This window comes from Rana temporaria, chromosome 4 (genome assembly GCF_905171775.1).
Source record: "Rana temporaria chromosome 4, aRanTem1.1, whole genome shotgun sequence".
Taxonomy (NCBI): Eukaryota; Metazoa; Chordata; class Amphibia; order Anura; family Ranidae; genus Rana; species Rana temporaria.
In genome coordinates, this window is record NC_053492.1 from 41,113,870 (window position 1) to 41,137,395 (window position 23,526).

The following is a 23,526-nucleotide window of genomic DNA, read 5'->3' on the forward strand; positions in this document are numbered from 1 at the left end:
TGTTACATATTGCTGCGCACTCTGGAATAAGAATAATAATTCTAGTCCCATTATTTATAATTCACTCTAAACTGATGATCTGTAAGGCCACGCTCAATATTTAGCACAATTTAAACCACGCCCGCTTTTTGCTTTCCTCTGTGTCTAGGGCCCAACTTATGAACCTGCATACGGGACCACTGATTTCATAAAACTTTCCTGGTGAGAGGCCTCCCTGAGCAGTGAAACACGGTGGTGGAAGCACTGTGTGGTGGAACACATGGGCTGTTGCTGCGTGATATTTTACAGACACACCTGTTTGGGACCCTTTCCTATTTACTAGCATGCAGCAACAACCCTGAAGAAGGGGGGAGGCTTTGTTCCCCTGAAACACGTTGGCTTGATTTATTTGTTGCTACTCTCAACAAACAAACAATCAATCAATCTCAAACTCACCTTCCAGCTTGCTTGATACCGGGCACTCCTTTCTACCTACCTTAACAAGTTCATATGCGGAAAAACTACCTTAAAGCTGTTCCTAGAGGCAGCAGCCCAGTTCCCCATAAAGGGCCCACAGCCACCTCTCAAGTTGGGCACAAATTATTGGAAGGGAATTCTTCCTACTTGCTCACAGTATCACCCACCAATGACCTGTGACCAATCAAGTCAATCCATACTTTAATGTCTTTTATTGAAGAACCATTGTAAAGAACTCCCACCTCTTTTTGTCTCACAAGAAAGGCATCAATGAAGCTCCTCTGATCATCCTGATCTAACTCCTTTAGATGATTGACAAATGTCTTTGTAATATACTCATGTACTGCTTCCATATTGCTGAAAAGTGTTTTGTGACTCCCAGGAAACAGGCCAATCACACCAGGGAACATATTGTAAAGCTGGAAAAAAAAAAAGATAAAATAACAATGTTCAGTAGCTTGCTAGCAACCCTGCTATTCCCCAATTAATACACATAAATCTAGGGGTTTAACCATCACTGTCAACAACCTTAGGCCTCGTACACACGATAGGATAGCCAAAGGACAATGGTCTGAAGGATCGTTTTCATTGGTCAAAACCGATCGTGTGTGGGCCCCATAGGTTATTTAACCAATGGATGCCTAACCGATAGGTCAAAACCGATCGTCAGTATGCAAAAGCATCGGTTAAAAATCCACGCATGCTCAAAATCAAGTCGACGCATGCTTGGAAGCATTGAACTTAGTTTTTTTCAGCACGTCGTTGTGTTTTACGTCACCGCGTTCTGACACGATCGGTTATTTAACCTATGGTGTGTAGGCGTGACGGACCATTAGTCAGCCTCATCGGTTAACCTAAGACAACGGTCCTTCAGATCGTTGTCCTCTGGTTAACCTATCGTGTGTACGAGGCTTTAGAGCACCTAGGTTTGGATATCTTTGCAAAAAAATGTTCATGATTTAGAAAATCACAAGCATTTTAGCTTTATTATGTGAAAGAGGGGCAAAATTTATGTTTTCACAGTGGGGAGGGAGGCGTTTGAACATCAGTCTATGCAGCTTCTTTCCAATCAGACAGGTGTATGTATCTCAGTTTTAAACAACAACAACATTCTAAGAAAGGTTAGCAACTCATAATTCCCATTGCTTGCAGCGCACAGCCATAAAACCTTCTGAAAAAACCTGCCTGGAGGTGCAAAGATAAGTTGTTTGACACAGGGGTCAAGTCCTGGGGGAAAAAGTGTGGGAACTCCCACCCAAGATCCACTCCCCCACAAAAAAAAAAAAATGATACGCTCATATAATTACTAAACCGCATGTTTTTTTTTTAATGTACCTTCGTTATCCTTTATGTTACTGGCCGCTTCCTGTATATGGATTCATTGGGTAATGTGCGGGTATTCCGTCACTTCCTCGATGCCGCAATGTCTCCTGGGAGCTTTTGTCATTGTTCCCAGGAGACATTGCGGAGGTCTGCCGCGAGTTATCGCGGGATTTAGAAAGAACTTTAAAGCGGAGGTTCACCCTAAAAACATGTATTTAACATTCCATTCAGCATAATTCCAACATTTACATTTTTTTTTTTTTTGCTGTACATACAGTACCGTCTTATTGTTATTTTCCACCCGGCTTCCGGGTTCTCATATCCGCGAGAGTAGGCGTTCCTATGCAGAGGCTAGATGATTGACGCCTTGTGAAAAACTTTCCCCCCCCGGCGCATAAGGCGCGTCACCAGTTTTCCAAAAGTAGCCGGCTCTATACAGCGCCTGCGCAGTCAGCTCTACACGACAGGCGCAGGCGCTATATAGCGCCATATAGAGGCCACTAGCAGTTCGGCTACTTTCGGAAAACTGGCCTTATGTGCCGGGGGATGTTTTTCACAAGGCGTCAATCATCTAGCCTCTGCATAGGAACGCCTACTCCCGCGGGAGTGAGAACCCGGAAGCCGGGTGGAAAATAACAATAAGACGGTATGTACAGCAAAAAAAAAATGGCATAGTGTAAATGTTGGAATTATGCTGAATGGAATGTTAAATACAAGTTTTTAGGGTGAACCTCCGCTTTAAGAAAGTTCTTTGTAAATCCTGCAATAACTCGCGGCAGACCTCCGCAATGTCTCCTGGGAACAATGACAAAAGCTCCCAGGAGACATTGTGGCATCGAGGAAGTGACGGAATACACGCACACTACCTGATGAATCCATATACAGGAAGCGACCAGTAACATAAAGGATTGCTAAGGTTCGCCTGCCCCTGACAGTGACTTGAGTTGGGCATCGCTGCTTAGTGAAGGATTAGCTCGGGCGGCTCGGCTGCTCTAGTCCTGCAAAGGGAACTGCGTTCCTGCTGTGAAAAAAGTGCAGGGACTCCGTTCCCACGCGTTCCCGCAGGACTTGAGCCCTGGTTTGACACCACAAAAGCTAATCTTATGATAAAATATAGGGAGTTATTATTGTTTGGAACCTTTTATGGTGCTACTAGTTCCGGTAGAGTAGGGAAGAGCCAATGGCTCTGTCCGAAACTAGGTTTACAACCAAACTTTGGCTGAATGACTAAACGTTTGCTAATCCGGGTGTCTGTAGCAACATCATATATAGAAGTGTTATTTCTACTGCTTTTATATACGACAGCTTTTTGTGTTGCTGACCCCTAAGCACCCACTGTGTCTCTAGGAACCGCTGGCTTTGTAAGAAAAAGGCCAGGGATAGTAGTGACCTCACTACCCAAGTATGCCACAGGCCCACAGAAACTTGACGTGTAAAGCCTTTACTTTTGCGTTGCATCTCACATATATAAAGTTACTTGAAAGAGATTACTGCAATCATTGGTGTTCCAGCAAGTCGAACATTCTCATTTGTTAGCTTCAGAAGTCTTAGAAAGGTGGGGTCCTCATAATCCATGCGATGTCCAAGGGCTACAGACACAATGATGTTTCCAACTGCAGCAGTTATACTCACAGAATTGTCAAAGGGTTTCCCTACAAATGGAAAGCAAAATGTTAATAATAATAAAAAAATGACTGTATCTTTATATGACAGCTTGATCTTAAGGCTGAGCTGGGGAGTCTGAGCAGTTTATAGGGGGGGGCAAACTAACACCACCCCTCCCAGGGCGGACATGAAGCCAGCAATCATCAGCACCACCAACCACCAATCTCCCCCAACGGGAGACACGGGGGGCATTCCATCCCCACCCCATGGGAGACAGACATGAAGGCTGCAATCACCAGCACCACCACTTCCCCCAGGCGGGAGAGAGACAGCCGGGAAGGCGGAGGGTCTCCTTACCATAGGCAGATGAAGAGTACACCCAGGTTGACACTGTGATCTCCCCTCCTTCTCCCTCCACTGTCCGGGCCGGAGTGCTGGATGTGGCTGGGGGGGGGGGTGAGCCGTCCATGGAGACCTCACACCAGGACTGTTCCATCTCCTCCCGGCCAAACAGGAAGTGGGTTTTAAGACTCCCTGGCCAATCGGAACTCAGGAACCACAGCCTCTTTCGGATTGGCTGGAAGTAGAATCAGGAAGACAATAGCGAATATACATTCGCTATTGTCACACAAGTGGGTTAGCTCTGCACCCCAAACTCACCCTTCCAAACTCACCCCTTTTTGAAGCCAATTAGAGCCTCAGGCTCTAGTCATGTGCTTAAAAAACAACATTGGAATCCATGCGTCCGGCGCACCGCATGTAGATTAGAGGGCCAGATGCATGGATGGGGGGGGAGGAGACTGCGCTCCACATGGATGAGCCGCCACTTCTGCACACAAAGGGGCTTCTATATAATAGAAGATGGAACATGAGTGCTTTATGTTATTTATTGCAGCTTTAATTCAGCAAGCTTTCATAGAAAGTAATGTATGCGACCTGGACTGTAGCCGATAACTGCTGTAGACAAGGTTAAACTTAAGATTTAATAAATGCAGACGATCAGCAGCCATCTTTAAGAAGACCACATGGTAATGCTCGTCTATGGAGTGTCTCCAGTGCAGGGAGACAGCCATCTTAGTTAAGTCCCTAGTAGCAGCCTTAAGGAAAGTGATTGGCTGATGTAATGCAGCAAGAAGTGTGGTCAGGAAGAATGAAAAGGAGAGGACTGTCCTAAAACAAGCAGGTGTGTGTGAAAGAGACCGAGCTACTGATGCTGCTACCATTGTTGTTGGATAAATGGATCCCTTCTATAGCAGACCAGAATCAGGTGAGACCACTGATAAGTAAAGAGACTGAGAACCTTGGGCCAAATTCTCAAAAAACCTGCCTAACTTAAATTTCAGCAGTTAAGTTACACTGACTTAAAATTTCTACCTAAGTGCCCGATCGTCAAAGCACTTACCTAGAAATTTCAGGCCGTGTAACTTAAGTGCCGCCGTCGTAAGGCGGTCCTCCTCTCCTGGGGGCGTTTAAAATTTAAATGAGGCGCGCTCCCGCGCCGGCCGTACTGCGCATGCGTGTGACGTCATTTTCCCGACGTGCAGCGCGCGAACGTAATTAACGCCGGGCGGCTTTGAGAATTTCGACGGGACACTAAAGTTGCGACGGGTGAAAAAAAAAAGACGCGCCGGGAAAACAAATAATTATAAAAAAAAATGACAGCGTCGCTCAGCATGCATTCCTGAGAGGGAGAACTCCATGCCAATTTTCAAAGAAAAAACCGGCATGGGTTCCCCCCCCAGGAGCATACCAGGCCCTTAGGTCTGGTATGGGTTGTAAGGAGACCCCCCCACGCCGAAAAATTGACGTAGGGGGTCCCCCTACAATCCATACCAGACCCGTATCCAAAGCACGCTACCCGGCCGGTCAGGAAGGGAGTGGGGACGAGCGAGCGCCCCCCCCCCCCTCCTGAGCCGTGCCAGGCCGCATGCCCTCAACATGGGGGGGTTGGGTGCTCTGGGGCAGGGGGGCGCACTGCGGGCCCCCCCACCCCAGAGCACCCTGTCCCCATGTTGATGAGGACAGGACCTCTTCCCGACAACCCTTGCCGTTGGTTGTCGGGGTCTGCGGACGGGGGCTTATCGGAATCTGGGAGTCCCCTTTAATAAGGGGGCCCCCAGATACCGGCCCCCCACCCTAAGTGAATGGATATGGGGTACATCGTACCCCTATCCATTCACCTGGAGGCAAAAAGTAAAAGTTAGTAAACACACAACACAAGGCTTTTTAAAATAATTTATTATTCTGCTCCGGATGCCCCCCCTGTCTTCTTTATTAGCTCTATTTCCAGGGGGGCTTCTTCTTCCGCTCTCCGGGGGTCTTCCACTCTCCGGGGGTCTTCTTCCACTCTCCGGGGGGGTTTCTTCTTCCGCTCTCCGGGGGGGGGGGGCTTCTCCGCTCTCCGGGGGGCTTCTTCCATCTTCTCCCCTCTTCCGCTGTTGACTCGGCGAACCCCGGTTCTTCTCCAGCTGTCCGGTGCCTTCTTCTTCAGCGCTGGCTGCCTGCTATGTTTGTGTGTTAGCTCAATTAGTAACAGGCAGCCGGCGCGGTCTTCTGTGACGTCAGGGTCTTCTGTTCTTCTCCCCTCTTCCGATGTTGACTCGTCGCATCTTGTCGCTGTAATGATGGAAGCGCGCCTTGCATCCCATTTATATAGGCATCACCGTCCCATCATGCTCCGGCAGGTACCCACATGGTGGGTGCACGTGGGTAGGCACCCACCACGTGGGTACCTACCGGAGCATGATGGGACGGTGATGCCTATATAAATGGGATGCAAGGCGCGCTTCCATCATTACAGCGACAAGATGCGACGAGTCAACATCGGAAGAGGGGAGAAGAACAGAAGACCCTGACGTCACAGAAGACCGCGCCGGCTGCCTGTTACTAATTGAGCTAACACACAAACATAGCAGGCAGCCAGCGCTGAAGAAGAAGGCACCGGACAGCTGGAGAAGAACCGGGGTTCGCCGAGTCAACAGCGGAAGAGGGGAGAAGATGGAAGAAGCCCCCCGGAGAGCGGAGAAGCCCCCCCCCCGGAGAGCGGAAGAAGAAACCCCCCCCGGAGAGTGGAAGAAGACCCCCGGAGAGTGGAAGACCCCCGGAGAGCGGAAGAAGAAGCCCCCCCTGGAAATAGAGCTAATAAAGAAGACAGGGGGGGCATCCGGAGCAGAATAATAAATTATTTTAAAAAGCCTTGTGTTGTGTGTTTACTAACTTTTACTTTTTGCCTCCAGGTGAATGGATAGGGGTACGATGTACCCCATATCCATTCACTTAGGGTGGGGGGCCGGTATCTGGGGGCCCCCTTATTAAAGGGGACTCCCAGATTCCGATAAGCCCCCGCCCGCAGACCCCGACAACCAACGGCAAGGGTTGTCGGGAAGAGGTCCTGTCCTCATCAACATGGGGACAGGGTGCTCTGGGGTGGGGGGGCCCGCAGTGCACCCCCCTGCCCCAGAGCACCCAACCCCCCCATGTTGAGGGCATGCGGCCTGGCACGGCTCAGGAGGGGGGGGGGGGGCGCTCGCTCGTCCCCACTCCCTTCCTGACCGGCCGGGTAGCGTGCTTTGGATACGGGTCTGGTATGGATTGTAGGGGGACCCCCTACGTCAATTTTTCGGCGTGGGGGGGTCTCCTTACAACCCATACCAGACCTAAGGGCCTGGTATGCTCCTGGGTGGGAACCCATGCCGGTTTTGAATTTTAAAATTGCCGTGGAGTTCTCCCTCGGGAATGCATACCAAATGCCGTCGCTGGAATGGGCCTTTACAATGTGTGACTAACTTTCCACATTATAAAACCAGCCCTAGTTTTGCGCAGGCAAATTCGGAACTTAGGCAGAAATCACAGTGATGAAATGCTTTGAAAATCTGCTTAAGTCCTCATTTGCATACGCAAAGCTGCATTTCAATGAGAAATGCCCCCAGTGGCGGATGCGGTACTGCATCCTAAAATCTGACCGTGTAAGTGTCTTACACATGTCAGATTTTCTGCCTAACTTTGGAAAAAGCCTTTTGAGAATCGTTTCCAAAGTTAGGCACAGGGATACGCAGGCTGAACAGCAGTTAAGTCTGCGTATCTCTTTTGAGAATCAGGCCCCTTCTTCCTGGGGAGGGTGTGATTTGGATGCCTGGTGTGACCAGACTGTAGCTCAGCACTCCCACCACTTGTAAGGAAGGAAAATAAGGACTGTCTCAGCAGGATTGAGAGAGATCATCAGCACTTTGATCCCTACCTGACTGGAACTGGACGTTTACTGAATCAGGGGTATGTGTCCGTAGACCCTGAAGAGAGTGCCCTGGGTCTGGCAGAGACTGAGGCTGGGTTCACACTACTACACTACTTTCATCCTACTTTGCTCTGCTACATTAGTCCTACATTTATCCTACATTGGTCCTACATCCATCCTACTTTCATGAACAGGATACTACTTTGGTCCGACTTCAATGATATTCAATGGGCCTGAAGTAGGATCAATGTAGGACCAAAAGTAGTACAGGGAGCATTTTCAAAGTCGGACGACTTGTGTAGGACGCTACAAGATGCTCTCATAGGGAAACATTGAACACAGAGCAAAGTAGGATGAAAGTAGTGTAGTAGTGTGAACCCAGCCTTATAGCTAGATTCAGAGAGATGGCCGCAACTTTGCGGTGGCGTAGCTTAGCGTGTTTAGGCTATGCCGCCGTAAGTTAGCGATTCTCAAAGTACTTGCCTGCTAAGTTACGGCGGCGTAGCCTAAAGCGGGCGGGCGTAAGGGCGCCTAATTCAAATTTGTCTGAGGGGGCTTGTTAATTGATAATGAGGCTTGACCCGACGTGATTGACGTTTTTTTTTAACTGCGCATGCACCGGGCACCTAAATTTCCCAGTGTGCATTGCGACTAAGTCCGCTGCACGGGCCTATTGATTTTGACGTGGACGTAAACTACGTAAATCCCTATTCACGGACGACTTACGCAAACGACGTAAAATTTTCGAATTTCGAAGCTGGAACGGCGGCCATACTTTAACATTACGATTCCATCTATTAAATGGAATAACTTTAGGCCTGATAAAGCGTTACGTAAATGGCGTATCTGTACTTCGTCAGCCGGGCGTACGATTGTGAATAGGCGTATCTAGTGATTTACATATCTTACGCTGACCGCAATGGAAGTGCCACTTAGCGGTCAGCCTAAATATTGCACCCTAAGATAGGACGGCGCAAGCCGTCCTATCTTAGATAGGTTTAAGTGTATCTCTGTTTGAGAATACACTTAAACTTAGGTAGGCGTAGATTCCAAATTAGGTCGGCGTATCTACTGATACGCCGACCTAAATCTACCTGAATTTAGCTATAAATTTATACAAGTTAATCTGTTCTCTGCTGTGAAGTATTCGTCAAGGGACCCAACGTTGCCAGCCAACTGTTTCAGCATTCGCTGGCCAGTGTGACAAAACAGGGACTGTTATAGAAAGTTTTTTTTCCCTTTTTTGGGTGATTTGGGTTAGAAGTTGGTTAGTGCCATGGTTGGTTAGTACTAGGTTTTATCATTGTACCCAGTAACTTAAATATTTTGCGACCACAAATAACCATGTGGCATTTACGCAAAGGAGGCCAGCAAAGGCAGCCCCATATATTTATTTATTTATTATATTTAATTAAGTTTTAAGGTAAGGTTAGTGTATTATTTGTACTTATAGGTAAACTTATAATAAGGCTTACCTATAGGTATTGTAAATGTCTCCTAAACGTACAGGATATTTACTGTATATGCAGCCGATTATGTCATCGGCGCATGCGCTCTGAAGGAATGGCCACCCGTGCTGTCTCTTTAGAAGCCTGTGCCATGATCGGCAGCAGGTCACGCCGCTTTGGAAGGAAGACAGGCAAAGATGGATTTGTTTGCAGGTAAGTTTAACATAATGTGCTAGTATGCGATGCATACTAGCACATTATGCCTTAAATTTTGCAGGTCACAAAAAAAGAAAAAAAAAAGGCCCTTTACACCCTCTTTAAATTTGAGAATACTAGACAAATGTGTTAATATGTGTTTGGGGAAAATTGATTAAAATTACAGAGCTCCCTATCCAGAAACCCCACGTTCCACTCTGTTTTTAGTATATTTTACGCAGAACACATTACATAGTTACATAGTTAGTCAGGTTGAAAAAAGACACAAGTCCATCCAGTTCAACCACAAAAAATAAAAAAACAAAATAAAAAACAGTAAAATCCTATACACCCAACTCCATACCCACAGTTGATCCAGAGGAAGGCAAAAAACCCCAGCAGAGCATGATCCAATTTGCTACAGCAGGGGAAAAAATTCCTTCCTGATCCCCCGAGAGGCAATCGGATTTACCCTGGATCAACTTTACCTACAAATCTTAGTACTCAGTTATTTTATGTACATTTAGGAAAGAATCCAGACCTTTCTTAAAGCAATCTACTGAGCTGGCCAGAACCACCTCTGGAGGGAGTCTGTTCCACATTTTCACAGCTCTTACTGTGAAAAAACCTTTCCGTATTTGGAGGTGAAATCTCTTTTCCTCTAGACGTAAAGAGTGCCCCCTTGTCCTCAGTGTTGACCGTAAAGTGAATAACTCAACACCAAGTTCACTGTATGGACCTCTTATATATTTGTACATGTTGATCATATCCCCCCTTATTCTCCTCTTCTCAAGAGTGAATAAATTTAGTTCTTCTAATCTTTCCTCATAGCTGAGCTCCTCCATGCCTCTTATCAGTTTGCCCTTCTCTGCACTTTCTCCAGTTCTCCGATGTCCTTTTTGAGAACTGGTGCCCAAAACTGAACTGCGTAAAATGTTTGCGTTTTAAGAAAAACAGGAGAGATAGTGGCAATGCAGGACCAGGGGCGGACTGACAACTCATGGGGCCCCTGGACAATAGGAGATTATGGGGCCCCCGGGCAATAGGAGATTATGGGGCCCCCGGGCAATAAAAGATTATGGGGCCCCGGGCAATAAGAGATTACGGGGCCCCCGGGCAATAGATTATGGGGCCACACACAGTATACATACACAGTATACACACAGACATACAATATAAACACACAGTATACACACACAGTATACATACACACAGAATACACATACACACACTGAAAATGTACTGAAGAGGCGGGGCAGCTATAATCTTGGGATTTTTCTTAAAACACAGATTTTTACATCTTGTCCCTGGTTTTACTGAGGCTGGCAACCCTGATGGGGCCCCCTAGTGGCATGGGGCCCTCGGGCAGTGCCCGAATGGTCATACTGCCCCTGTGCAGGACATGCTGTGAAGAAGAAAACATGACAAAAGATTGTAATAGATTACTAAGTGTCATTCATTAGGCTATACCTTGAAAGGTCTGGAACCTCTGCACCAAATGATCACTTTCTTCCAGAATCCTGTCTTCTATAGTACTTTTTCCCATGCCAAAATCACGTAATGTGCTGATGGAAAATCTTCTCATGGCTTTCCAGTTTTCGCCATGTGCAAAAATGATACCTGGAGAAAAGACATAGAGCACATTAAAGTGTCACTTTATTCTAACGCTAGCTCTTAAGCTGCATTCACACCTTGGCGTATTTACGCCCGATGCTCGTGCCGCTGGAGGGGCGATTTTACATTGTTGTCTATGAGATGGTTCACATCTCACGCCGAACGCCGAAAAGCCGTACGCCTGCCGCCTGAAAACAAGTCCCGGACCCTTTTTTCAGGCGGCTTTCGGCGTTCGGCATAGACAACAATGTGTTGTAAAAAAAAAAAAAGGTTAAAACGACCCGTTTTGTTGCAGCAAATCGTGGTACAATACGCCGCAATTTGTCACGGCAAAATACGCTGCGTTATAGTGTGAATGCAGCCTTAGTATTCAGTTTATGTTCTGAAACAAGTAAACAAATGTCCCCCATTTCAAACATTGACCTAAGTCCTAAACTGACCCCAACACTGATAGAAACATTAGAGTGAGACTTGTTCTGGAGCAGGGACCAAGCTGAAAGTTTTGTTTTGTTTTACTCTGTAAAGCAATGAGGAATATACAGGTGCTCTGCACATATACAGAAATACGAAGGTGAATTAGAAGGATTTCAGAAATTATCTAAATTAAAAATAAAAATAAAAATAAAAAAACTATATAAACTTTTTGTAAGCAGGTTATGAATGCTTAACCTCCCTGGCGGTATGATTCTGTCTGGAATTACGTACCAAAAGCGGTACAATTATTTTGCAAGGAAATTTGGCGTTTTATACTGTAGGCCTGCAATTTTTAGGAATAACTCATTTAAATCTGACCAAACAAGAGTCTTGTAGGCATCCCGGGTATGAATTTTTAAAAAAAACAAAATTATAAATTATAATATAAATAATTATAAAAAATTATAACAAATAATAATATAATTATAATAAAAAATATTCAATAATGTAATCAACTCGAAATCACTGAAATTTGCTCAGTTGCAGAATTGTTGCTGTCGTTACTTTTATTTTTTTATTTTTTTATGATGAATTTCCCCACAAATCGCTATCGCACAATTCTGCAAGTGACTATAATTTATTATCGCTGTTTTCTAGCTGCACCATTTTTGACATAAAGGGACACTTTTGGTTGCTATGGACAATCTACAGTTTGCAGGGAGAAAGAACAGTTTTTATTATATAAAAGTACATGCAGAACACTGGGCAGACCACTAGGGACAAGGGCGGTGTGTATTTTTTACATACAGTACTGTAATCTATAAGATTATAGTATACTGTATGTAATGTGTTTGTTTACTTTTTTGAATTTGGCGCTGTTCTCCGCCCACGTGCGTCGCAACGTCGCAGGGAACGGAGATCGGCGGCACGCGGGAACACTGTGAATCGAGCGAGGACCCGCTCGCTCACACAGCGGGGATGCATCGCAGGATCCAGGGACAAGGTAAGTAACTTGTCTGTGGATGCTGCGAAAGGTAAGTCGCACGCTCTGCACATCTACCCCGAGCGTGACTCGGGGATACCGATCCTAGCATAGAAAAACAACCCCGAGTCACGCTCGGGGATACCGCTAAGGGGGTTAAGTACCTACATATTCTTAAGAGAGAAGTTGTGCTTTTTTTTTTTTAAATCATACTTACCTAGGTGAATGCAGCTTTGGTCCAAAGATGCTTCTGTCCCCTGTTTTCCAACGGGAATTGTGTGTTGACAGCCTGTTGGCAAAAAATCCGACCATTTGTACGCTCCATCGGAGAATTGTTGTCGGATTTTCCGCGGACAAATGTTGGATGGCAGGCTTTAAAATTTTCCGTGGACAACAGTCTGTTGTCAGATTTTCTGATCGTGTGTACACAAGTTCATCAGACAAAACTTCAAAGTACGAACACGCATGCTCGGAATCAATGCCTAAACGACATTAGCAGAAGGTGCCCAAAGGGTGGCCCTAAAGAGCTGAACAACCACATAGTACATCTAGTACATCACTACGTTCATGTTTGTTGGCTGACAATTGTGTGCTGTTTGTATGCAAGACAAAATCCAGGCACACGCCCTTCGGATAAAAGTGTGTCTGCGGAAAATCCAATCGTGTGTAAGAGGCTTTAGCCTAAGAACCAAGCGATCAAAGACCAGTGATCACTCTGTTCTCAGAGCTCTCTGCTCTGTCCTCCCCTGCACTCACTGGAGCGCTGGACTGTGGAGGGGGCTGGGAGATGCCAGGTCAGACTCTCAGCGGCTCGCTGAGAGGCAGAGCCAGGGTGTCAGTCCAGGCATGTGGGTGGATATTGACTTTGTTGCGATCTTACCTGAGCCTGGAATGGCTCTGTGAAGTCAGCCGACAGCAGGCTTCAGCCCGCTGTATGCTGAAAACAGTTTACAGGCGTGCAGAACGGTCTGCACTCCTGTGTTCTACAGGAGAAGTACAGCCAAATGAGCTTTGGCTGTACTTCTCTATAACTAAAACCGTGTTAAAAAACTAACCCAAAGTCACCTCTGTAGATATAAGCATTTTTGAGAAACTCATCTTCATAATAGAAGCACTCAAATTTCAGCTGTTTTCTATGGAGAGTAGATCTTGTCAGCCCCTCCAGGGGGCACTGCAAGTGCGAACCTAACCCTTTTACTGCATGTTTAAAAATATTTAAATAGTTCAATGTCCATGACTTTTGCTTAGATGTACTTTCACTTGGAAAAACACTAATTGCTTTTTAAGATACTAGAAAACAATTAAATCAGCCTTTTCCATACTACAGTTAAAATGCATCCTTACCCATTCCTTTATCAATTTTTTCAAGTATTGGAATACATCCTCTTTCACCAAACTCCTCCGCATGTCCAACCAGAGCATTCTTCACAGCCTCATACCCGGTCAACACCACCATTTTTTTCATTCCCATCTGAATGCTGAATACTGAGCCATAGGTTTTTGAAAGCTGAAATGGAGAAAAAAACAAAACAAAACCATTATATATCTCTTAAGGACTCGTAAAAACGCTAACATATTTGAAGAGCAAAAATGTTAAGCCTATCTGAACTCTCTAAATGTATTACCGTAATGCAGTCATTATATCAGCTACATGCTGTAGCAAGGGGTAACAAGGGTTAAGGTAAAATAGTAGCCAATTATAATCAGCAGAGGGACAGTGGATATGAAGATATAACAAAATGCATTGAATTATATAGAGAATATGCTAGACCAAAAGGAAACAAATAAGAGAAGTTCAGCGTTAGGGGTTCTATACAGTTTGACACATTCAGGTATTCTTCCTCTGCAAAAAAAGTATGGGGGAGCATAAAGCCTAATAGGATGAGCTAATGGATGGTTGATGAACTTTGACTGTTTTGGTCGTCCAGCCCCCTCTTTGGTGGGAGTGGAGCAGCATATATAGAAGCAGTGGGCCGGATTCAGATAGCCTTTATGCCGGCGTATCTATTGATACGCCGCGTAAGTGCTACGAAGCGCCGGCGTATCTCTCTGTATTCAGAAAGCTAGATACGCCAGAATTTCCCTATGATCCGACCGGCGTAAGTGTCTTACACCGTCGTATCTTAGGCTGCATATTTACGCTGGCCGCTAGGTGGCGCTTCCGTATATTTACGCGATTAATATGCTAATTAGATAGATACGCTGATTCAGAAACGTACCTCCGCCCGGCGCATGAAAACCTGCGTTTTTACAGTGCTTTCAATTTATTTCAATGGAGAGGGGCGTTTTTAAAGTGTTTTTTTTCAGTGCCCAAAAGCTGCTCCAAAGATGCTGCTTGCAGAACTCAGTGTGAAAGGGTCCATTAAAATGCATGGAGAGTATTTTATGAGCGCTTTAATATCGCTATTTTTAACGCTAAAACGCTGTAAAAACGCTTCAGTGTGAAAGGGGTCTAAAATGAAATATTCCTTTAAATTTCGTACCTAGAGGGTGCTATAGAATGCCTGTAAAGTAGCGCATGTTTCCAGTGTTTAGAACAGTCCCTGCACAAAATGACATTTCTAAAAAGGAAAAAAAAAGTAATTTAAAACTACTCGCGGCTATAATGAATTGTCTGGTCCTGGCAATACAGATAAAAGTAATTGAAAAAAACAACATGGGTTTCCCCCCCAGTCCATTACCAGGCCCTTTGGGTCTGGTATAAATATTAAGGGAAACTCCAAACTTCAAAAATCTATAAAAATGCGTAGGGATCCCCTCAAATTCCATTACCAGGCCCTTCAGGTCTGGTATGGATATTAAGGGGAACCCTGCGCCAAAAGTAAAAAAAATGGCATGGGCTTCCCCCAAAAATCCATACCAGACCCTTATCCAAGCACGCAACCTGGCAGGCCACAGGAAAAGAGGGGGGACAAGAGAGCCAAGAGGATGGGACGAGTCACGGGAAACCCTGTGACACCACGGGAAAACCACCAGAAACCCCAGTTGCATCAGGGGGGTGGGGTTACCCGTGATACCACACGAAACCTCAGTTGCGTCGGGGGGCAAGGTCACCCATCCATGTCACGGGTGGCCCTGCCCTCGGTTATTTAAGAGCTGTCAGATGGGTCGTGCGTCATTTGGCCGGGCGCCTTCTATGGAGGCTATATCGTTTGTGGCGGCGGGTCCAGGTCGTAGAAGGATTACACCGCTGGAATCTATTTAATTTTTTTTATTAAAGGACTTGTCCCAAGCTGTGTGTGTGTTTTTTTACCTTTTTTGGGTGAAATGGTAGGGGTACAATGTACCCCGTTACCAATTCACATAGGGGGGTGGTATCAGTTTGTTAAAGGGGGCTTCCAGATTCCGACGCCCGCAGATCCCAACAACCACCGGGCAAGGGTTGTGGGGATGATGCCCTTGTCCCCATCAACATGGGGACATCCTCCGCATGTTGAGGGCATGTGGCCTGGTACGTGCTCTTTCGTCCCCCCCTCTTTTCATGCGGCCTGTCAGGTTGCGTGCACGGATAAGGGTCTGGTATGGATTTTTGGGGAGAACCCCACGCCACTTTTTTTTTATTTTGTGCAGGGTTCCCCTTAATATCCATACCAGACCTGAAGGGCCTGGTAATGGAATTTGGGGGGGGGGGGGGGTACCCACGCATTTTTTTTTGGTTCAGGGGTTCCCCTTAATATTCATACCAGACCCAAAGGGCCTGGTAATGGACTGTTTTTTTCAATGACTATTATTCGTATTGCCAGGACCCGACAATTCATTAAAGCCACGAGTAGTTTTAAATTACTTTTTTTCCTTCAGAAATGTAATTTTGTGCAGGGACTTTTCTAAGCACGAGAAACATGCGCTACTTTACAGGCCTTCTATAGACACCCCCCAGGTACGAAATTTAAAGGAATAATTTCACTTTTATTGTTTCACTTTAAGCATTATTAAAATGACTGCTCCTGAAAAAACGTCAGTTTTTAAAACTTGTTTTGCATTGATACATGTCCCCTGGGGCAGGACCCAGGTCCCCAAACACTTTTTATGACAATAACTTGCATATTAACCTTTAAAATTAGCACTTTGGATTTTTCATGTTCGTGTCCCATAGATATCACCACCATCTCTGAACCCTGCTTGAACAGAACCCAGGACAGTGACTCATCCCTAGTCACATGGGAAAGAGCAGGCAGAACTTACCCTTTGTAAAGTTCCATTATCATCTGACACAAAGCCTACATAGGGTTAGGACTCTTAGCTCCAACAAAGCAATGGCACAGCAGAGGAGCTTGGTAAAAAAAAGTGAGTGCACTAATCCATATTATTTTGTGGAAGGGTGATCACTGTGTGGGGTTGTTTTTCAGGGGTTGGGCTTGACCCCTTAGTTCCAGTGAAGTGAACTCTTAAGGAGTCAGCATACCAAGACATTTTTGACAATTTCATGCTCCCAACTTTGTGGGAACAGTTTGGGGATGGCCCCTTCCTATTTCAACATGACTGTGCACCAGTGCACAAAACAAGATTCATAAAGACATTGTTAAATCAGGTTAGGGAGTCTCCAAACAAGACATTTTTCTGATGGAACAGTAAGTCCAGATCTTAATAAAATTGTAAGTAGGTGCTTTATTGTATACACTGCAGTGGAGAGACACAACACACACACCGACTTCCAGCCTACCGGGCAGATCCACAGAGAGAATACGCCAGCGTATCTACTGATACGCCGGCGTACTTTCAAATTTCCTGCGTCGTATCGTTGTTTTGAATCTTCAAAACAAGATACAACGGCATCGGAGTTAGATCCGACAGGCGTACGTCTTCGTACGCCTTCGGATCTAAGATGCAATTCTTCGGCGTCCACTGGGTGGCGTTCCTGTCGTTTTCCGCGTCGAGTATGCAAATTAGCTATTTCCGACGATTCACGAACGTACGAGCGGCCGTCGCATTCTTTTACGTCGTCTCTAGTCGGCTTTTTCAGGCGTATAGTTAAAGCTGCTGTTTCGTGGTGTATAGTTAGACCTGCTATGTTAAGTATGGCCGTCGTTCCCGCGTTTAATTTGAATTTTTTTTTTCGTTTGCGTAAGTCGTCCGTGAATCACGGGATGGACGTAATTTACATCCAAGTCAAATCAATGACGTCCATGCGACGTCATTTCGCGCAATGCACGGCGGGAAATTTAGGGACGGCGCATGCGCAGTTCGTTCGGCGTGGGGATGCGCTTCATTTAAATGAAACACGCCCCCCTACTCGCCGATTTGAATTAGGCGCCGTTATGCCGTGAGAGATACACTACGCCGCCGTAACTTACGGCGCAAATTCTTTGTGGATTCAAAGCTACCAAAAGTAAGTTACAGCGGCGTAGCATATCTCACATACGCTGCGCCCATTTAATTGTATGTGGATCTGCCCCATAAAGTTTAACAATATATACTTTATGCATAAGCACTAGGCGTGTTATAGGTGTGGTTGTATAGTTTAGTCTAATCAGCATTCGTATCTTCTTAACACCAAGGGAACAGTTAAATGGTATACATCATGTGACTTGCAAAAAATAAATAGCAGCAGTATCTGGTCAGTTCAGAATGGTTTTGGTACAGAAGCCTATTTTTCTTGGCCTTTGAGTCCTTATCAGTAGTTTGAGTCGTCACATATCCAGTAGTTACGATTTTCCAAGAATTGGGGAAAAAAATGGAAAACATCTAGGGAAAGTGATCGTATATATAAAAAAATAAAAAAAACTCAACATCAACATAATTCTATTCGACATGGATGAGAGAGTTTGGGGTGGAGGAAGAACTTGACTGGCCTGCACAGAGTTCTGACCTCAACCCGACAGAGCACCTTTGAGATGAATTAGAGCAGAGACTGTGAGCCAGGCCTTCTCGTCCATCGTCAGTGCCCGACTTCACAAATGTGCTTCTGTAAAGATGGTCAAACATTCCCATAGACACTCCTAAACCTTGTGGACAGCCTTCCCAGAAGAGTTGAAGCGGTTATAGCTGCAAAAGGTGGGCCAACTCAATATTGAACCCTACGGACTAAGTCTGGGATGCCATTAAAGTTCATGTGCGTATAAAGGCAGGTGTCCCTATATTTTTGACAGTATAGTGTGTATGTAATATATACTATATATATATATATATATATATATATATATATACACACACACACACCTTATTTTCTTAACCCCTTCATGATGAAAGTAAAACAAATCTTAATGACTGATCACAGTTTTGAAACTGACATGAGTTACTAAAACTGTACAGATCATCATAACTACTTTGTGTACCCAGGTGAAATATACCTTTTTTTTAACAGGCTCTCATTTGATGGTACATGGTAATAGATATTTCTGGATTTATTTTAATTTATATTTAATAGTAAAAATTTTTATTTAAAAATTTGCTGCATATTTCTTGCTATTACCCTAACCTACCACCAAACAACAACCCACAATAAATTCTCCTGCTCTTGACAATCCCAGTGATACTACTCATGTGTATTTAGTTGTTGTTTGTATCTGTAGTGGGGCCCAGAAGTGGTGCTCATTTAGATTTTTTGCTTTTTTCAGCCTGCCTCAAATACAATGACACTGATTCTAAATTATTATTATTATTATTATTATTATTATTATTATTATTATTATTATTATTATTATTATTATTATTATTATTATTATTATTATTTTAATCCTAGTTAAAATACACCAAACCTGATAACAGTGTAATGTATGGATTGTCCTTTTTTTACATTTTGTTTCAGATCAAAGCTCAGGGAATCATCTATCCACTTAGAAATACAGGCTGAATTCTTGAGCTTTGGTATGTCAAGGTTTCCCTATACATACTGTCCTTTTCTACACATTCCATAGCTTATGCAGGCTTATGTTTAACCCCTTTGGTTAAACAGTAAATAATCATTGAAACATTTTCTTTTTTTTTTCAGTTCAGAACTGTTTTACCTACATTGTTTCTTATTATTTTTTTCTTTATATATGTATTAGTATTTATATTAATTTGGTATTTCTGTTTATACACACATTTGTGATTATTTAACAGTTTATTTCTGGCATCTTCATACCTCTTGTGACCCATATTTTTTTTTACCTTTAAATCGTGGGTCTGTTGATTCAGCTCACATGAATATTGATTTATCAATAACCTTGTAATTATTTACTAGTAAAATGAAATAATACATATATTTTTTTTTTCAGGACAAACCAAGCTTTTATTATCAATATTGTCTTGCATTTTTTTTTTTTTTTATGCAATTTATGGACAAAGATCTTTAACAAGAAGAGTGTTTTTTTTCTAGTTTGGTAGGTGTTTGTTTTAAAACAGCTAAGTGCACTTTTTATTCTAAAAGTTGGTCTATTTACAATGACATTAAAATGATCTTTCTAGGTAGAACGCATTATGTAGTTATTTACAATTCAAACAAAGGGTTTTTTCTTTTCAGTTTTGAACATTTTCTTTTCCTGCAACACTAATAAAATAATTAACAAAACCTATGAAAAAATCCTAATTATTATTGTTAAAATAGATATAGAAAAAAAAATAACAGAGATTCATAGGTTAATGGAACAAATTGGGGAATTGAGTTATTTGGGGATGATTATGGTTAACTATAAATGGTTTGTTTTACTAATACAAGGGGAAAAAAATGTATATAATTTCCCCTAATTAAATTTTATTAAATCTATGAATAAACATTTTTAATTATGAATTTATATATTGCAAATGTTCTTTTCCTCAGAGACTGAAAACAATTTACAAAAAAAAATGATTGAAAGAAAAGTTTTTTTTTATTATTGTAAAATAATTACCGGTATAATAATAAAAACAGCAGAAACATATAAGCAAAGGGGGAAATGGGGAAGAGAAGTTATTTAGGGATGTTTATGGTTAACCACTGGAGGGTTTTTAGCACTGTGCTATTTTAACTGGCAGTTGCATGGTCATGCAACTCTGTATGAAAATTAAATTTATATCTGTTTTTCACACAACTGGAGCTTTCTTTTGGTGGTGATCACCACAGTTTTTTTTTTTTTTTTATCATATTAAAAGGTAAAACAAATAATAATAATAATAATAATAATAATAATAATAATAATAATACTTTCTGTTATAAAACATATCCATAAATTTAAGCCAACATTTATTCTGCACCATGTTACAAGTGCTGGCAGTGATCGGGGGCTGATCTTCCTAACACTGCCTTTTTAAGGACATTAGTATAGTTCAGATCGTGATCCATACGGACACTATATTGGTAATGGCGGTGATCAGTGACTTATAGTGTATCTGTGATAGTGTGGCGTACAACCTGGCACTAACTGACACCAACTGGAAGGGATGTTAAATGATTGACACGGACGTCACTAGTAACACCAATATAGTAATCTGTTATAGTACTGTACACTCACACTGTACTAATGGCACTGGCTGGGTGACAGGAGCGATCAGGGGTTAACTGTGTACCTAACAAATGTATGCAAGCTGAGTTTATTTACAGAGCTGGCTAGATTTTTTCCCTTGCTTTCATTTCTGAAAGTCAGAGAGGAATCCAGCCAGAGACTGTTTATAAACAGAGATCTGTGCTGTGATTGGCCACAGCCTACCAGCAGGTATACAGCCTAAATGATTGTATTCTGCTGACAAACTCATACTGTGGCCAATTACAGCACAGGTCAGCAAGGGCTGCGCACATGTACGCTTGAAAACCAGGAAGTACACAGCAACATACGGGTATGTCGCAGTGCCTGGCTGTACCACCCACTCGTAGCAAATGTACTGCGGACAGGCAGCAATGTATAAATTATTTATTTTACTGTTAAAAAGGGGGGGGAAAAACACATACAACCTTCAATAATAATTCAGAAAATCAACATTTTATTATGTATTTAAATGCAAGTATTCTTTATATTTTTGTTTTCTTTTATGTAGGAATCAGTAAGTTCCTCTGAAAGATTGCTCCATATTGTCTCAGCTGTTACAATGAAGAATCCTTTTCACCAACGGAAGTAAAAAGGACCTATACTTTAGACCAGTTTTTCTTAACCTTTTTTTGATCAAGGCAAACTTTACAATTAAGCACAATCTTGAGGCACCCCTAAAAATGTAAATAAATAGTTTTACTTAATGTAGAAACATGTATACATGATGTAGGACACTCAACGTTAGAGATGATTTATTCTTCCAAAGAAAATACACCTTTTCAGACTTGTACTGACTAGTAATCCAATGTTTCTCTTTTCCCTCAGTTTCCCTCCCTCATTCAGCTAATGTGACTCCAGTGCTGACAGGGAGGGACAGGGGAAGCAGTACAGTGCAGATGCCCAATGTTTTTCTTACCAACTGACAGTGGTTGTTAGGATGCCGGAGGCTAGAAAGTTGTAATGGTGCATAATGAAAACGTGTGCCTTTATAATCACTTAAGGACCCCTTCACACCGAATGGCACGGCTGGGCACAATCACGTACCTGTACGTGTCTCTTTAAGCCCAGCCGTGGGGTTGCGAGCGCGGCTAGTGGTTCCCAGGGCAGAGGGAATACCCCCGGGACAGACCACTCAAAGTCCCAGCAAAACCATGTCCATGGTTGCATCAAGCCCAGTGGTGTTGACCCTCATAAATGATCAGGAGGTTACATGCCTGATTGACACCAGTTCATCTGAAGTCTTCCTGTTGCTCTTACTGTTTACAATGCCAAGGACAGCATCTGTCATGTGGGGGGTAGGCTGATGCAGTCTCTTCTCCACTACAATTGGCACTCAACTGCAGTGGTATCGCAGAGGGAGAGGAAGCCAAGAGGAACAAGGTTTCTCTGTGGTTCCTGAGTCACTGGGTCAGTGACCAGTTGGTTGCTGGCTGCCCATGTGACTCTGATGGCCATCTTAGGTGTCTGGCAGAGTCGATTTACAGTAAGTACCTGGGTCCTGGGTTTGGAGTGCATTTTTGCAAGTGGACAGGTTAGGGATAGATCTCCCATCTGTCAGGGAAAGTGGCTAGCGGTAGGGAGAGGTTCCTGGCAGGCTAGGGATATACATTTCTTCTTGGAATCCTCCCGCTGGATGCAAACCAGTCAAGCTGCATTCTGTCAGCACGCTCTGCTTCTACTTTGGCCAGAAATGTTGTCAGTTTCCCCAGTTCAGTGTCTTCCCACTGGGCTGTTGTATTGTTGAACTTTCTTCTCAATAAAAGTTCTGTTTAGTGCAACTGGACTGTGTCTTCACTGCCGCCGCAACATGCTGCACCCACAAGTTTGTTTGCAAAGGGCTGGAGAGCGGTACAATAATGAGTGTCTGCAAGCAACAATGAAGCATGTTGGAGGTCCAATGCAAGTTTGGGGCTGCATTTCTGTACCAATAGGAAGTTGAGAGGTTATCTAGAGTTCAACTTTTAAAAGTACATATTAATACTATATTTTACTCTTTAAGTTTCCATAAATAACTATTGCTCAACAATAATTCTTATTGATATTAATTAGATCATTCATTAATAACTAATAATATTTTATGGGTTAATATAAAGATTCTACTACAAGAGAAGTGACAGAGAACTGAGGGTGCAGGACAGAGTGCTAAAAATGATGGGGGACAGGAAAGAATGGTGGCAGCAAGGGTAGATGCATGGGCTTATGGAAAACTGGTGGTGGTGGCAGGGTTTTAAAAGAGGTAGGGTGGTGGGGTTGATGAAAGAGTGGTAAGCAGGGGACGGCAGAGTGGTCTGGGCAGTAGGGTTGCCACCTCATCTCTCTAAACCCTGAAAGCATATTACACAGGTTCTGTGGCTGATTAAGGTGGTAATTAAACTCTCTTGGTACCTTATCTGCATTAAAATTTGCCTCAGAAGCTGTGTAATTAATATGTGTTTGGGTTTAAAGGGATGAGGAGGCATCCCTAATGGTCAGGCATTTTCTTGGTGCTCTTGATTATGTTTGGCACCCATTCTGCTGAAATGAATTCCCACATATGTAATAAAAATTGGGAGTGCAAGTGTTGCTTTCACTCCTGTGCTCCCAAAAGGCCACGTTTTGTACATCACAATATGGCAGCTATATACCAGGCATGTACAGTAGTGGCTGGTCTTTACACCCATTACCACACAAATGTGGAATCTCTCAGCCATATTAAAATACAAAAAACATGGAGGCAATATCTTGCACATAAACTGTATGGTACTGCCACTACCGCACATGGACAGGACACCAACGCCATGTTTTTTACATGCCAATATGGAGGGGGAAATCCTGTACATGTGTGATTGTGTTAGTACA

At 43.6% G+C, this 23,526-nt stretch overlaps 1 protein-coding gene across 1 annotated transcript in view; it reads right to left on the minus strand.

Moving 5' to 3' along the window:
• Window positions 1-23,526, minus strand: part of LOC120936168 (cytochrome P450 2K6-like) — a 50,603-nt gene that overhangs the window by 21,391 nt on the left and 5,686 nt on the right. The window contains exons 2-5 of the mRNA XM_040348322.1: window positions 13,613-13,775; window positions 10,729-10,878; window positions 3,271-3,431; window positions 699-875 (exon numbers count right to left, since the gene is read on the minus strand). Coding sequence (XP_040204256.1) covers window positions 699-875; window positions 3,271-3,431; window positions 10,729-10,878; window positions 13,613-13,775 — 651 coding nt within the window. The remainder of the gene's footprint in view (window positions 1-698; window positions 876-3,270; window positions 3,432-10,728; window positions 10,879-13,612; window positions 13,776-23,526) is intronic.